The 17,256-nt window shown below is 34.8% G+C and overlaps 1 protein-coding gene across 1 annotated transcript; it reads left to right on the top strand.

The window, feature by feature from the left end:
- The first annotated feature begins 6,891 nt into the window (after nucleotides 1-6,891).
- On the top strand, nucleotides 6,892-10,916 carry CSN2 (casein beta). Its single transcript, XM_049630027.1, has 6 exons — nucleotides 6,892-6,942; nucleotides 7,658-7,684; nucleotides 7,781-7,807; nucleotides 8,851-8,874; nucleotides 8,971-9,015; nucleotides 10,356-10,916. Exons 1-6 carry the CDS (start codon nucleotides 6,892-6,894, stop codon nucleotides 10,914-10,916), a joined length of 735 nt encoding a protein of 244 aa, XP_049485984.1.
- Nucleotides 10,917-17,256: the final 6,340 nt, after the last annotated feature.

Here is a 17,256-nt window from a genome sequence, read left to right as displayed (position 1 = left end):
ACTGATTCCTAGAGCCTTTGTCCATCATGTGTCCTGTAAATGAGAAGGAACCATCAGTAAATCTGAAAAAGGGTTGCCAAAAGTTAGAAGAATGAGAAGAGTGTAGTGACCCAGGATCTAAATGAAGGAAGTGTCGCAAATGTCAAATGCTGTTGATAGCACATGTAAGAGGAAGCCCTAGAAATGGCCATGGGGTTTAGAAAAACAAATGTCAATTCTGACCTCGCTAAGAGTCTTTGTGGACTGGTAGATGTGAAAGTCTGATTATAAGGAAACAAAAAAGATGAAGGAGAAGAGCAACTGGAGATACCAAGTACGGACAAATTAAAAAAAAAATTATACCCTGAACCCCTGAAAAGAAGCGGGAAAGAAACAGGTAACGTTACCAAGGAATGGGGTCAAGAGAAGGAGTATGTTCTTTTTAAGATGAAAGAAATGGCAGAAGGTTGGCAAGGATGTATCAAAGAGTGGAGAATGGGGATGCAATGCTATTTCCTTGAGTTAGTAGGAGGGGTTGGTCTAGTGAGCAAGTGTAGTGTTTGGCTTTGCTAAGAGCAAGAATAACTACTCAAGAGTAACAGACAAACAGGGGAGCCCCAGTAGCTCAGTAGGTTAAGCGTCTGACTTGAATTTCGGCTCAGGTCATGCATGATATCATAGTTCCTGAGATCCAGTCCCAACGTCAGGCTCCAGCTGATAAGGCGGAGCCTGCTTGGGATCCTCTCTCTCCCTTTCACTCCGCCCCTCCTCTCTCTCTCAAAAATAAATAAATAAACTTAAGAAAAAAAGAAGAGTTATTCTGCCCAGAATGTAAAGTTAAGAGTGATTAGAATTAAGAATATGTTTCGTAAAAAAAAAAGGATATGTTTTGTGAATCAGCACCTTGGGATTTATGCTTCCATGATGTCTGCCAGCTTAGAGAACTTTGTTCTTATTTTATGATTCTTGAGTAACTTTTTAAAATACATTTTAATAACTATATTTCAATTAAATATTTTTTGTTATATTCGAATAATCTCATGGGGAGAATTAAAATACTGCATCTAAATAAATAATGCTAAGATATCTATTTTTACCTAATAAATTGTCAGGGTTAATCAATTATATGTTATATTGTGCATAAGCCTGGATCATTATACAAATCTGCACTATTTATTTTATTTCCTTCCCCCATCCCCGACCGTGTTTTGGAAGTTATTAAACAGTTTCTCAAATATTACTCAGGAAAAAGTTTTTTAGTACCAGCTCTATCTCTAAATAGTTGTAGTATCCTCAGCAAATAATGCAAATTCTCAGATCCTAAGTATCCTTGTTTGTAAAATATATTTAAAATATCATATGAATGATATCTAGAGTCTCTCCCAGTTCTTACTTTCTGAACATTTTTGGTCCCTTTACTGTACTCTTTATCCTCTTGTTGTCGTTGTTGTTGTTGTTGATCTGCTTTCTTTCTTGAGGATGTTATTTACATGGCTTCAGCTATCGACTTTTGTGCCTCACCCAGATCTCATGCTTGCATATTTCAGATTCATTGCCCAATATAGGAAAGAACTTCAGCTGAACAAATTCTGTTTATAACAAATAGTCCTAGAACATCTTGTTTTTATTATAGCTTGCTCTTCACTCACGGTTGCTACATCAGATTTCAGTGGATGAAATTCTCATTTTACTTTAAGTAACTGGCAATTGTTAAATTATGCATTGGCAAGGTTTGGATCGCCCACATGATACTTGGCTCCTTACTTGTCCTTGTGTTCTGATGCTTACCGGCTAGTGGCATCAGGTGTTATCTTACATCTATGGCTTTTCAATTTTCCCTTGGGCAAGCCTCTTTCTCTAGTGTATTGTTAGTGATTTCCTTGATCACTTGCCTACTTTTCTGGTCCATCTGAGTCCATAACTATACTGACTAAAGTAATTCAAAATTGGTGAGGAAGAGTTATAAGAAAATGCTGTATTTATTGCATAATATGTACAGCATATTGCTGAGAAAATAAAAAGGAAATGTTCAGTGGGTATGGCATGCTTGCTTTTTTATTCCTTTTCTTAGAAATTACACATTTTTGCCTATGGCCTTGGCAACCAAGGACTAACACATAAGGGCACCCTGGGCAGCCAAGGCCTTTTTCACTTGGACCTATGACAGTGGGGACCTTTCATTATTTCTTTCCACACCTTCATCCTGGTTCAATATGAACATAATCTTAGAATGAATATTAGCTAAATAATTCCAATACACAGTAGATGTTGACTTAAGTTTTCCAAGCAATATAAAACATATATGACAATCAGGAGTATTTCCCTCCCTCGTACATGTAGCATGATATGAATGTGTGTTAGAGTTATGCTTATATTCTACTTGTTCACTTTAAAAAGCATCTGTCTGTGCTTAAGTCCTGATTATATCTATTGTTGGCAATGATAAGAAAACAACACTGTAAAAATAAGTAGCGTTAAATACAATTAGACAATTACATTATGAACATCAACCACTAAAGAGGCAAAGAAACCTGAAGACTGCTCTTGTAAGTAGGTGCATATTAAATACTTTCGTGGTGTGCCTCAGACTATTGCAGTGCAAACCCTGCTCCTCTCTGTGCTTCACTTTCCTTTCTGCCTTCTATCTTCTGTTCTTCCACAAACATTAGCTGACAAACATTGGCCTACTGCCAAAAATATGAACCCAAAACCTGAGCAGTCCTATTTGAATAAATGTGTGCTGTTAGTGTTTGAACTCTGGGAGTAGTTACTCTCTGAATGTTACTCTCCACCCCATTGTCTACAGAATAAAATTCATAATCCTTAGGAGCCCAGGATGTTTTGTCCTTCTTTATCTGACCTCTTCCTCTCTTTCTGTTTCATCTCCATTTATTGCCTTCCTTGGCAACACATGTACTTATGACTATACCTATGACTTCTCTGAGCATCATATTTAACTAACAATACCTTCTGGACACCTTCAAGCTTCATTTAACCTTCTAATTTAACCCTCTAATTTCAGCTTGGTTTCTTATCTTGGTTTACAACGGAGCTAAATTTTCAATCACAAGGCATATTCTGTTCATTTCCCTGATTTCTCACATTTCTCATATTTTAACAACACTTTTGTCTTCTCATTGCCTAAGATACCCAGTACCATCTTTCTAGTTGGCATCGTCGTACTGTCTGTCTTAGACTACTGTAATAACATGTTACTGTAATAACCTCCTTTACTGGTTACTGGAGATATTGTCATAAAGTTATAAAATTCAAGAAATTTTACAATTCTTCCTTGCTTAAAATATCTAGTATCTTCCCTCATTTCTAGTGAATTGTGTCACACTGCATGATTGAAATTCAAAGACATTGTGGTCTGACTCCATCAAACCCCTTCACTTATATTCTATACCTTCTGTGTAACCTGAAGCACAGAACCTATCAAAATTGGTATTTTTCTCTTCAAACTCCTGTCTTTCCTTCAGCCAAAATACTTTATTCCCATTTAATCTCTCTTAAAATTCTACTTATTCTTTTAAGGTCTAACTAAAATAGCAGCTCTTTAGTAACCAGATCCTCCTGTCCACACTCAGCTCTGGTGCCCCATTTCTCCAATTCAGGCATAAATAAATTCTACACATTTAACCACATATGCTACATTCATAGCTAAATTTTATTTATTTATTCAAATTTTTATATTTATTTATTTTTGAGAGAGAGAGAGAGAGCACAAGCAGGGGAGGGACAAAGAGAGAGGGAGACACAGAATCTGAAGCAGGCTCCAGGCTCTGAACCATCAGCACAGAGCCCTATGCTGGTCTCGAACCCACAAACCGCAAGATCATAATTGAGCCAAAGTCCGACTTTTAACAGACTGAGCCACCCAGGAACCCCGATAGCTAAATTTTATAACAGAATTTATAAAGGGAGTTAAAACATGGGCACTACATATGATCAAATAGAAATAAATGTAGTCAGACAGATCTAGTAGTTTTAAATTATACCTTTGCCATTAACAAGCAATATTATTTTGAGAAAGTTACTCAATCTTTTGTTGTCTCCATTTCTTTAATCAAAATGTGAAGAGGAGAACTACCCCATGAAGCTTTTGTAGAGATTATACAAGATAATGTCTGCAAAATGCACAGTGCCTGGACTAGGGGTGATACTAAGTATAAAAATAAAGGCTATTATTATGCCTGAAATAGAAAAAGGTAATCAATATTTATCAGGTAAATAAGTCTCCGTGACATTTTGTAATATTTTTGTTAACAGATTTGCCAAGCTGTTCAGATAGATTCTTTTTCTGAGATGTTTCATTACAGAGGAAATTTTATTCCTCTTGTGTATGGAATATTGGTTGGAAGTGAATGATTTGTTTTTCCCAAATCAAGTAGTCCTGGAGTTTGCCTTACATGACCAAGCTATCATCATGGACTTGTATCTTGTCAGTTTCTCCACTGCAACGTAAAACACTAATAACTGTTCAGGTTAGTATGAAATTATGGCCTTTGTGAAGACCCTGAATATCTCTGATGTTCATATAGAATTCCCCTACAATTGAGATCATGAGGACCCACCAAGTGCTAAGTAGATTTAATAGCATCCACAATGATTTGTGAATTGGGCCAGAGACTCACTGTCTTCCAGCTTTTGTTTCAGTTATTAGACAATTACATTTCCTGGACAGATTTCCTTTATTGAATTGTGAATTGCTCCCTTGTTAAGATGATCCCCAGAATTTCTGGGTATAGATAATAGGCAGAAATCATTTTCCAATCATGTGGACTACTTGGAATTGAAGCTCACTATTGATTTTATCTCAAACCACAAAATTAGCATACCACTAAATACAGTATATAAGCCACCACAGAAGCAGACAGACCATCATCCACTGAGCTTCCCCTTCACTTCCTGTCCTCCACCTTGGAAAAAGGTAAGAATTTCAGATATAAATTTGATATATCCTCTTTTCACCTTTATTTCAAAGTAGGCTGAGATATATGAAGAAAATAATTGCTTAAAATATAGTCTTTCAAATAAGCATATTTAAAGTAGTACTGGCACTATTTCCAACACTTAGGTTAAAAAAAAGTAGAAATGTCTATAAAGATTTGGTAAAAATTATGACTGCATAACCTCTATGAGTCTAAAAAAATGTAGTAATGACGATTACTATTTTTTTGGTACAAAGGCAGTTCACAGGCTACATTAAAAAATCTATTTCTTGAATTAATAAATCTTCTAACCACAACAATAAAAGAAAATATATTTAAATCATTTTAGGGGGATCTGAATAATTAATGGGTAACCTTTATCCAACAGCAATTTTAGAGGTGGCACATTGAGTCAAGAAACTTCAGGAGTTGTTTGGGGATGTGCACTTCTTGAGATGTTTATAAATCTTTTTTAGAAGTAGGTGTTCCTCAAACTTGTGTAGAGTAGCCAACTTTCTCGCTGATCATTTAGTCTATAATAGTTTAAAATATTATTAAAATAAGCATATGAAATACAGAATTAAGTAAAGAAAGAAAATGTTTTATTTTGTAAGAAAATTCTAAATGGGACAGAGATGAATTGGAAACAAAAACAAAGAGAAGATTTGAATAAGATTGGTCAAAATGAAGTTCTGGCTAAAAAATTGGTATATAAAATGTTAATTATAAAATACAGAAAATGAAATGAGATCCTTCCTATACATAATGATCTCTAATGGAGTACCATATTCTTTTTTGAAAATTAAAAAAAAAATTATTTGGAAACTTATGGTGCTCTTAGGCAAAGTAAAATTATGAAGATTTATATAGTACCCATGAGCAATCTCTAGAAAAAAATATTTTCCTGAATAAAGAGAATAATTTTCAGCCTTCAAATGTTGGAAAGGATATTTTTCAGATAAATTAGGGAATTTTTTCGTGAAATGTTTTTAGTTCAGAAGTTTAGTTTAAATAACTGAGATTGAAGATTGTATGTCAAGCTATCTTAGTAGCACAAACATTGTTTTGTACAAGAAATTATAGAAATGCAACAAAATCAGGCATTTAGTACATTTTGGTTAAAAGTGTTAACATATATGTTGTATTATAAGAAGAGGTAGCCTGGAGTGGGGATTGGGCAAGAGGACCTGATGCTTTGGTAAATCATCAAGAAATCAGGGAGAAAAAAAGCATAGTGTATTGTCTCTAAAGTTGTGTGTCACAAAGGAGAGGAGGAATTATTGGATATGTAGGGATGAAGACTGAGTAGTGGGTATAAATCGAGAAGAAACAAACCAATCAGTGGAGCATCTGGATAAGTGGAGGAAATAAAGGAAATGCTCAAATGAAATCTCAGTCTTATTGGAAATGAGATATGATTAAAACAAATATTCATGGGAATGGTTTGGTTGACTAAAAAAAAGTAAAAACTAAAATATGATCTTTGTCTATATTTTCTTTGATCAGTTTCCTCCCAATGGAACTGAGGATCTACAATCCCAGCACCTAGACAGTATCTGGCAATAAAAGGTGTTAAATAAATATCTTTGAACAAATGAATCAATTAATAAATGTTTCTGTAATTACTTATAACTTTTTTCTAGTATTTATAACTTTTTTCTGTCTTTCAAAAAAAAAACACAAGAAAACCATAGTACTGTGAATGAGATGAAAACGAGTGAGAAAGGGTGGAGGTGATACCTGAGAAAATCTGAACAGTTAGCCATGAAGTATAAAAATAATATGTAAGAGTAAGGAGCCATGGGAGATTTTGACCTTGATAAAGTTTTTATTAGTATTTTTTTCCTAAGATGCAGAGATTTTTATTACATATTATCTTTAGTTTCGTTAACAGGAAAGTAACCCTAGCTAAATAAGAAAATAGATTGACCAATCTATTACCATTCCTTCATTTCCCCATTGACAGGACTTGATAGCCATGAAGGTCCTCATCCTCGCCTGCCTGGTGGCTCTTGCTCTTGCAAGAGAGGTAAGAAAGTGTCTAAATAATTAAGATTGCAATGGACTATCTGCCTATGTGTAGAGAATAACATCAACAACATTTTTAAAATACAAATAAAGCAGAATTCCAACAGATTTGTTTTGACATTCACCCAGTATTTCAGCAGTGTGCAGTAGGGGCACAAATCTGGGCCAAATGCTTTCTTTATCACTGTGCCACCGCTTCCTTAGGGAAAAGCAAGTGGACTTATTAGCAAAGAGACAAAATGAAAAGAACCAGATATAAAAATGACAATAACAATATTGCACAAATATGATGGCGTGCATGTACAACCCAGATAAATATATCTTATTCCAGTGATAAAATACGTGTAGCTCTCATCTTAGGGCACTGGGTCCACTTCTACCTGTATCTATCCAAAGACAATGATAGGATGGACTATCAGGCAATAATCATAATCGTGAATGTATTTGTAATCATAATAAAGTGTTTAAAACAAACGAAAATAACTTTTTTCTGCTGCCCATCAAAAACTGTTGATTCATGTAAAATAAAAATGTGTTAACAAAGTTACTCAACATAAAAGACAAAAACAATGGCCTTCTAAGTCTCTCAATATAGCATTTTTTATTTCTCAAATTTGTGAAATAGCTACATAAAGAAGATAAAAATTAGATAGGAAAAATGTTTAGCGATGAGTTACATATGGAAACCAAAGTAGTGTTTTATTTTTCCTTTACAGAAGGAAGAACTCACTGAATCCACTGAGGTAAGATATTTTTATTCAGAAAAAAATTTCCAACCATAAATTATTAACATTCTGCAATAGTTATTGATTGTTTTATTTTTTGTTTTTCCTTTACAGACTGTGGAAAGTCTTTCAAGCAGTGAGGTAAGACAATGTTTTCAGAGGAAATTTCCCAGTCTTGGAACAGTAAAATGCTGTGTTATCTTTCTATTTGGTACATTAGGACAGTTAGGTTAATAATGCAGCTATGTTCTGACATAAGTTTTGAAGTAAATTTCCATTGTAAATGTTTATGGACAGAATAAATGTCTGGAAAATTCAGTATCCTACTAGCACTTTCTAAGTTGGCTGACTACTTGAAATTATGTCATTGTGACCCCCTCTTTTTTTTTCAATGAACTTTACAGGTTTTTTTTCTGTCTTGAGCTCTTTTTACACTGACCTGATTCACTGTTCTGATATTTATTGAGCGCCTTATTCACTGTTCTGATATTTATTGATATTTATTGACTAGGAGCTGTGGTCCAAAACAGGGATGTCCATAAAAAAGACCTTGCAACATAGTGTGTGAGCAGACATGCAAATGGACATATTTTGTAATGCAATAGTCACTATATTAAGTAAAAGGCAGTGAGAGGTAGTGTAGTCCTAAACCTGCGTGGAGAGTCAGGTAGGTATTTACCCTGATATGTCATTACCTATTAGTTAAATAGTATACGTGGTGTCTCTACAAGGTTAACGGACCCTTAAGGGGGGATATTTATTTCTTATGATTAATTTGAAGTGTAAACATAATAAGTAAACTAAGAATGATTAAAACAATTAAAAGATAAAATTCATATTATCAATGAATATGATTCTTTTAGACTCAGATAGAGTGACAGAGATCATTTGTTGTCCTAGGAAGGGAGTGTGGTGATAGAGAGAAATTAGCATCTATTAAATACCTCTTTTTGCACTATGTTCACTAATTTTCTTTTCTTATTTAACTGCATTCATCTGTCTTTTATACAACAAGCTTATGCAGAACAGCAAAACATACAAGTTTCAGCAATTACCCTGAGTTTTTACTATTATCAAACAAGGTGTACACGTTAACCTATTACATGTTGTCATTTTCTGATTTGTATTGACAAACAAGAAGCATTCATGAAACTAAACCTAATTTTATTTTTATCTTTCTGAAGGAATCTATTACACACATCAACAAGGTAACACCTTCATATTTAAGTGTACTTATTTTCAAAATTTCCCACATTTAATTTTTATAGGTGGTAACATTTCTTTACATGTGATTTGGTTTCTAGCAGAAACTTGAGAATCTTAAACGTGAGGAGCAGCAGCAGAGACAGGTAATTTATTTGTGATAAGTATATTTCTAAAGTTATTATGGAATCTAATACACACAAAATATGTATGTGTTCACTCTAAAGACTGATAATAAAATAAATGCCAATGAGGAAATTAAATTCCGACAGTCAATATATTTTGAAGACATAAATGCATTTTTTCAAACTCAGAGTTAATATGCAGAGTATAGAATCAAAACCTAAGGGTAATTATTGATTTACTCATATTTCCAAGTGGGGAACTAGGTTCCCCTTAGTCTCAAGATGGATATTCAGATGAAAGAGAACAAGAAGGCAATATGACACATTTATTAGTTGTATACCCTTGGCCTCAAGTTTCTCTGTACTTAATTTTCTTATTTGTAAACCAAGAACATTCATAACCCCACAGTATTGATGAGCTGACACACAGTGTCACTGACACACAGTGACACAATATTCACTGACACACTGAATATTCACTGATTTTATATAACATTTTGTATGTTTTATATTAACATTTATGAATGGTGAAGTTCTTCAAAGAATTTCCATTACACAGATGAAAGGAGTGAGGTACAGAACAATTGAGTACACAATTATCTGACAATATCACACAGTAATTAAGTAGTAGAGCTTGCTTAAAATTAAAGATTTTCTTAGACAACATAAAATTCTTCATTTAATTAAATTACATATGGTAACATATTTGGTAACATATTTATCTAATAATAATATTTAATCTTCTCTATTTTATCAATGAAGTTGTATTGTTTGGAACTTACACCAAATATTTTTAAATCAGAATGAATTCACAAATTGATGCCTCTTGAAAGACTCAAAATAACTACCTTCTACCAAGGGAAGTAGTGCTGGAAGGTGACTAGTGTAAGAAACTCCTTGAATTAAGCCATAAATTAAGATTTCATTTTCATTAAAACAACAACAGCAAATAAACGTTGGAGTTATCCCTCTAAGTCTTTTTAAATAGATCTTTCATATGTGAAAACAATTTGCTCTATTATGAACACATTATGTTGAAAAGTCCATACTTATGAAGACCAAAGTGGATAGCTATCTAGGCAATTCAGAAAAAAGGTGAAACGGGTCTTGAAATCTCCAAAACTTGATTTCAGTTTGATCTGTGGATTCACCTATGAAAGGGAGTAAATGAGAAATACCTCAATGAGCGTTTTACTCAGTAGTCTTCACCTGACTGAAAATACTTTCTTAACCAAGACCCGTAAAAGATTTTCTTTCTCTTTCCACTCAGTTATGAGTGTTCAAAAGACAGGAGGTTAATTCATCACAAATGACAGTTATAGCTGAATCATGGACTCAAAGATTCTTTTCCTTCTTTCCAGGAGGAACGCCAGAATAAAATCCACCCCTTTTTCCAGCCACAGCCTCTAGTCTATCCTTATGCTGAGACCATTCCTTCCCCTGTCCTTCCACAGAACATCCTTCCCCTTGCTCAGCCTGCTATGGTGCTGCCTTTCCTTCAGCCTGAAATAATGGAAATCCCCAAAGTTAAGGAGACCATCTTTCCCAGGCACAAAGTGATGCCCTTTCTGAAATCTCCAGTAGTGCCCCTTTTGGACAGCCAAATCGTGAATCTCACTGATCTTGAAAATCTGCACTTGCCTCTGCCTCTGCCTCTGCCTCTACTCCAGCCCTTGATGCACCAGATCCCCCAGGCTCTTCCTCAGACTACCATGCTTCCTCCTCAGCCACTGCTGTCCATCCCACAGCCCAAAGTCATGCCTTTTTCCCAGCAAATTGTGCCCTATCTCCAGAGAGACATGCCCGTGCAAACCCTACTGCTGTACCAGGATGCCACCCGTGAGGCCCAACCTGTGACTGCCCCAGTTTACAATCCTATTATTGTAAGTCCAAACTTAATAATTCTGCTGTCTCACTTATGACATGAATAGAGTGATAGAGGAAATGAGAGCTCTACAATGAAAGAATAAATGAATAATGAATAGATCTAAACTGCACATTGTTTAGATCAATGATTCTCAACCCTAGCAACACAATAGTACTATCTGTAGGACTGTTTCTTTCCAAAATCCCAATGTCTAGGCCTACCCACAGAGATTCTGATATAATTATTCTGATCTTTGATGTAGAAGATACCATCGGGAACAAATTATTTTGGAGATTCTGATTTAATCGATCTGTTGAGAATTTAGGTAGAAGATTAAGGTTTATTAAAGCTGGAATTAAATCTGATAATCTGATTAGGCTTGGAATAAAAAAGGTTTATTATTTTCTACAATTTTGAAGTTTTCCTTGTGCACATCTATTCTGCAGGTGCCTTTTTTTCACATCTTGTTTTGATATATGTACATATGAGGGTAAACAATTGAGATGCTTATTTTATCACTCAGAATTCTTAGGAAAAGCGTCTGTTTCTTTGCATAAATGTGAACTTTTTATTTAATTATTTTGCTTTCTTTAATTTTTTTTTTAATTTTTAAGGTCTAAGAGAATTTCAAAGTTAATGTCCCCTCCTTACTTTTGGTAAGTTTTGGGAGTTTGCAGATTAGACTGATTATTTTCATTAATATCTTTTTATATTTCATTCTACTGTCTAAGTCCAAGATAGTGACAAACTTCATCAATATGCTTACTTATTTATTAATGATAAAAGCATCATGGATGCCTCGACGGTTAATCATTATCTACTGACCTGAAATTTTGTATCTTTTTTATTTCAAAGAATTTGAAAGTTTCATTATGTGCTATAGACAGATTTGACTGGTTTGTGTTCAAGTGCCTATATTCTGATGCTTGGTTATCAGCATTTTTATAAAAACTGAAAATAATTTCTTCTACTTCTATGTGAATATATTTGAGATTATTTTAAAAGATCTCTTTCATTCTCATTTCTAACTTAGGCGTTGTAACTTCAATTGTTTTTATCTCACTTAAAATTTACATATCATCCTTTAATTCATGAATCAAAATAAAATGAATTTTTCCAGGTGTGAGGTTTAAAAATGGGTGAGAATATAGCTCTGGGATTCTTAAAATATGAATATTTCTGTGATCATGGTAGACTAGTCTAGTCTAGTCTAAGTATCAGTGGGCTGATATTTAATCATATCGAAATTTTTATATGCCTCCACAGTAGTCCTTAATATTTTGCATTTGTAACAAAATTTGTCTTATAAATTAATCACACCAAAATTACAAATGAGGAGGGATGAATAGTTAGGTCATATAACATAACTAGTTCTATATTTGCTTTATATTCTACAGAATTGACTGCAACTGGAAATGTGACATCCTTTCAATCTTTACATCGTTACCAAAAGTGAATAATTTTGAATCTACATGGAAAAAATGAAAATTTATTCTTTTATTTATTTATGTATTATATGTTATTCATCTTAATTTGAATTTGCTCATAAACTCTACATTTTCCAAATTTTAATTCACTAATACCATAGAAGTTTAATTTTGAGTTGGAAATACCATAAGTATGTGAAAAACATGTGTAAAAATAGTTTCTGGAATTGTGCTTGTTATTTGAGACTCTATTTCCTAACCAGTCATTTCAATAAATTAATCCTTTAGGCATATTTAAGTTTTCCTGTCTTTATTATAATTTTTCAAGCCTTAATTGCCCTTAAGATTGTTATTAATTTAAGATTTTGGTGTTAAGAGGCAAGTGGGTGGCTCAGTTGGTTAAGTGTCAGACTTGATTTCAGCTCAGGTCACGATCTCATGGCTTGTGAAATTGAGCCCCCTGTCAGGCTCTGCCCTGACAGCGGAGTCGATTTGGGATTCTCTCTCTCTCTTTCTCTCTGCTCTTTTCCTGCTCATGAGCGCACATGCCCTCTCTCTCTTTCTCTCAAAACAAAATAAAACACAACAAAACAAGGATTATTGGTGTTAAAAATAGCCATGGGAAAATTGAAATTGAATAGAATGCTTTGAATTGAATGGTAAAGAATATCAAAAAGTGGAGGAAAAGATAGTGTGATCATACCCTATTTTGGTTCTGGAAAGTCTTGGTTTACACTTAGTGTCCCAGTTAAACTAGTACACCTGTGACTTTCACTATCTAAAGTAACCAACATCGAGTGTTAAATTTTATAGTCACTCTAAGCAAAAAAACACTTCAAATGAGAAAGCTGATTCACAGCTTTGCTGTTAATGGTAGCTAAGTGGGACTGTGAAAGTTAGTCCTTCAGAGCTTCAATTTCCACATCTGTAAAATAGACAACTCAAAGGTTTTTAATGAAGTTTTAATCTGATCAGTGTACTGCACAGTCACAGGATAATTGTTCTGTATGGTTCCACATTACTGACTTCATTTACACCAGAGAAGCAAGAGCCAGTATCACAGTCAGAATGAGCTGGATTACATGGTTTGGGCCAGTAATGCCCAAGAAAGTAAGACTTATATGAAGGTCTGATATCCACTTTCTCTGATCGCAGAGTAATTGTTTCATTGCAATGAATTTTTCCTTTACCAACAACTACACTTTTATGCTCAATTCCATCCCCTTTAGTTTACACAGTGACTCATTAGCAATTGTTTTCCTTACCTAAGGATCAAATGTAAGTCAAACTTATGCTATATCTTTCATTTTTAAAGAAAATTCCATCTCGTAACAATATACCTCCAAACTCCTCCCAGTTCTTTAGACTACTCTGTGACAATCTGAATATGTTATGGTCTCATTAACCTGCCCCCGTCAAGGTTTTGTCCCTCTAGAAATCACTTTTTTCCTAGGTTGCCAACAGCTTTCTTCTTGCTACTCTTGTGTTCATTTTACCCAACCTCATAGAGCTGTTTAGTAGAGTTGATCATTGCTTTTTTTTAAAATATCATACTTCTCTTCGTTTGAAATCTTAAACTCATCAAACCCTTGCTTGCTTTCTTAACTCACTAGCCTTTATTTATTTATTTATTTTTTTGCAGTCTCCTTTCCGGCATTTCTTTTTCCAAACTTTAAGGGTTGGAGTACCCTAAGGGTTAGCCTTAGTCTGGCTGATAGTGTTTGGTTCCATGGCTTTAAGTCCATCCATAGGTTGAAATCTTCTAAATGTACATCTTCAAAAGCATTCTTTGCTGAGCTCCAAATTCATGCACTCAACTTCCCTTTTTGGTCTCCACACCTAATTATATAATTAATATCTCAAATCTGGCATGGACAAGCATAACTCTTCAGCTGGATCCAGTCTCTGACTTGCTCAAATTTCACTGGGCATATTTCAGTAAGAGAAAAAAAGTGATACACTAGTACAAAGGAAACAGACTTACTTGAATAAGCACTTCACCAAAAGAAGGTTTCTTAATAGCCAATAAACATATTAATAGGTACTCAAAATCACCAGTCCTCAGGAAAATGCAAATTAAAAGCTACCATGCAATATCACGATACAGCCACCAGAATGATTAAAATGAGAAAAGAAATTTGGCCATATCCAGTGTTGGCAAAAAACAAACTATAGGAACACTAAGCAATGTTGATGTAAATGTAAACTGGCATGAGCATCTTGGAAACCTGTGTCAGTCTTTGTCAAAGGTAAACATCTTTATATCTTATGACTAGAGATTTTATTCTTAAGTATATACCCAACAAAAATACATATGTGTGTGTGTATTTACACTAAAAATACATATATATACATATGCACTAAAAATATGTACCCAATATTCCTAGCACCATTGTTCTTAATATCCAAAATTCAAATCAACACTAATGGGAATCAACACTATTTTGTATAAATTGTGATATACAAAGAATGGAACATTGCAATTAACATGAATGAACTACTACTACATGGCACAACATGAATGAATTTTATATAAGGAAGACTGGATGATAGTAGACAGACACTCCATAAATATTATATATTAGAATCTACAAAATATTGATTTCTAGTGCAACAAGTTAGGATAGTAGTTATCTGAGGGGAGGCAGAACTTGATAGGGAACATTAAGTGGTGCTCTCAGATGCTTAGTGATATTCTTTTCCTTAATCTGGATGATGAGTTCTTTGTGATAATACATTTTGATGTGTGTGCTTTTCTATATGGCTGTTTGTTGCTTTAAAAATTTAAATGTACATTAAATGTAAAATCATGTATTTCTTTATTAGTGTCTTGCCTACCTTCTTTTTCCCTAAAAGTGGGGGTTTCTCTGGTGCAGAATCACCTCTTTGCCTCTGGACTTAAATACCATTCCATTCTATGGCAATAGACCTGGTTTCCTCCGAAGCTATGGAGTGGCTGCATAATGATACTGTAAAATGTGTTTTAGACCCTACTATGGTGAAATTTGAAAAATGGAATGCAGGAGATGGGAGAGAACTTGCAGATTAATTCCTGCTTTTTTTTCCTCTGTATATTATTCAGTGGTGTGGTTCTTTACAGCCTCTGTTAATTACATAATAATCATGTGAAGTTTTTTATTGCTGAAAGGATTTAGAGGACTCAGTTTCCAGTGTAATAAAAACAGATTTATTACAGGGAAAAACAGAAGACAACAACACAGGGAAAGGATGTGCAGTGAAAAAGGTGCTAAGATCTGGGGAGCAACTTATTTGTCCTTCCACTGCTTGATACAGGATATGCTTTATCTCCAGATCTTAAACCACTAATGGAGGCTGTGCAAAGCATCTCAGTACCAGGAAGCTCAAAGCTGTGCAAAGCATCTCAGTACCAGGAAGCTCAAAACCACTTGTCGTGAGGGTCTTTTACAAAAAAACTTGTCCTGCAGGCACATTTTGGCTACATGACTAGTCATACCTGTTGAAAACCAGCCCCATTTCACTCCCCAACTCCTAGATTCCACTGAAACCTGGTGTAAACCATATGCAATTATTAGTAAACAATCCTGACAGGCTGATGTATCCTGCCCAAAGCAACTCACAGACATATCTCTATAGTATCATTTGCCTTTTGTTATTAAATACCATAGTGTTGGCCAACAGCCAGTGACTCTAGAGATAAGCATACGGTCATCCAGACCAACTGGGATTAATCAGTGTTATACACAGTATTTCTGGAGAAAACTTTTGTGCTGATGAAGCATACCTGCTGAATAGCCTTCAACTTGTAGTGAAGTGGTGCTTGAATTGCTTTGCATCTTTATTCACCTCCATTTACTTAAGGTGCATATATTTACATAATTTATAATTGCTTCCAAGCAAACTCTTCTTACAAGAAAAGGCAAACTTGGTCACAGAGGAAATATAGCTGTGTGAAGACGAACACAGAAATTGGGGTTAAATAGTTACAAGATGCAGCCACAAGTTAAGGAATGCCAAGGATTGCCAACAGCCACCAGAAGCTGGAAAGAGCCAAGGAAGGATCTCCAGGGCCTTCAGAGGAAGCATGGCCATACCAACACGCATTGATTTCAGACCTCTAGACTCCAGACTAGGAGAGGATAAGTTTCTGCTATTTTAAGGCACCCAGTTTGTGTTCCATTGTTATATAGCAGGAAACTAATATAATGAGGCATACAGATTTTGGTTACTTCTGTTCAGAAATTATTTGAAAAGCTTTGACAGAATTATTTCAAAAGTGGAGAACCGAAAAATTTCTGCATTACTGAAATTATGGAAAGCAAAGTTTGCAAATGGGAAGACATTGGAATCAAGCCCCCCAGGGAAGAAAAAAGGTTTTAAACGATGAAAGCCTGAAGAATGTTCGAGACTTAATTCTCAACTTCTACAATTGCAATTTGGTGTATCTTAGTGTGCAGGAAGAAGATTTTAGTAAAAAAAAAAGTGAGCATAGGGGTGTCTTGGTGTCTCAGTCAGTTGAGCATCCAACTTTGGCTTAGGTCGTGATCTCACGGGCCCCACATCAGGCTCGTTGCTGTCACTGAGGAGCCCGCTTTGGATCCTCTGTCCCCTTCTCTCTGCATTTCCCCTGCTCGTGCTCACTCAAAAGTAAATAAACATTAAAAAAAAAAGTGAGGATATATTCCAAGCCAGGAGTGTCATAACACCCAAAGGGAGAGGTCCTTGTTCCAAGCAGAGCCAATTAACATTCTTCTGTTGATGTGTGAATACTCAGGGAAGCTACACTGTAGTCATTTCCAGATGTAGGACCTGAACAACCATGAAGCTCTGAGATGTGAGCAAACCGTCTTTTTTATCTCCTGCAAAGTAAGTCAGTCTAAAGAAGAGTGAAAGTGAAGGATGAACAAAATGGTGAGTGACCACCTTCAAGTTCCTAAATACAACTATACTTCACTCTTGGAATTTTTAGTTACATGAGCTAATAAATTC

Source organism: Panthera uncia, chromosome B1, assembly GCF_023721935.1.
Source record: "Panthera uncia isolate 11264 chromosome B1, Puncia_PCG_1.0, whole genome shotgun sequence".
NCBI lineage: Eukaryota > Metazoa > Chordata > Mammalia > Carnivora > Felidae > Panthera > Panthera uncia.
Note: the sequence above shows the minus strand (reverse complement) of the source record. Positions and strands in the feature narration are given on the sequence as shown.

Excerpts from the sequence above, each read along its gene's own strand:
- CSN2 (XM_049630027.1), top strand. The coding sequence starts at position 6,892 with ATGAAGGTCCTCATCCTCGCCTGCCTGGTGGCTCTTGCTCTTGCAAGA. Across the intron at positions 8,875-8,970 it reads CTATTACACACATCAACAAG|CAGAAACTTGAGAATCTTAA; the intron begins GTAACACCTTCA and ends TTTGGTTTCTAG. Across the intron at positions 9,016-10,355 it reads AGGAGCAGCAGCAGAGACAG|GAGGAACGCCAGAATAAAAT; the intron begins GTAATTTATTTG and ends CCTTCTTTCCAG.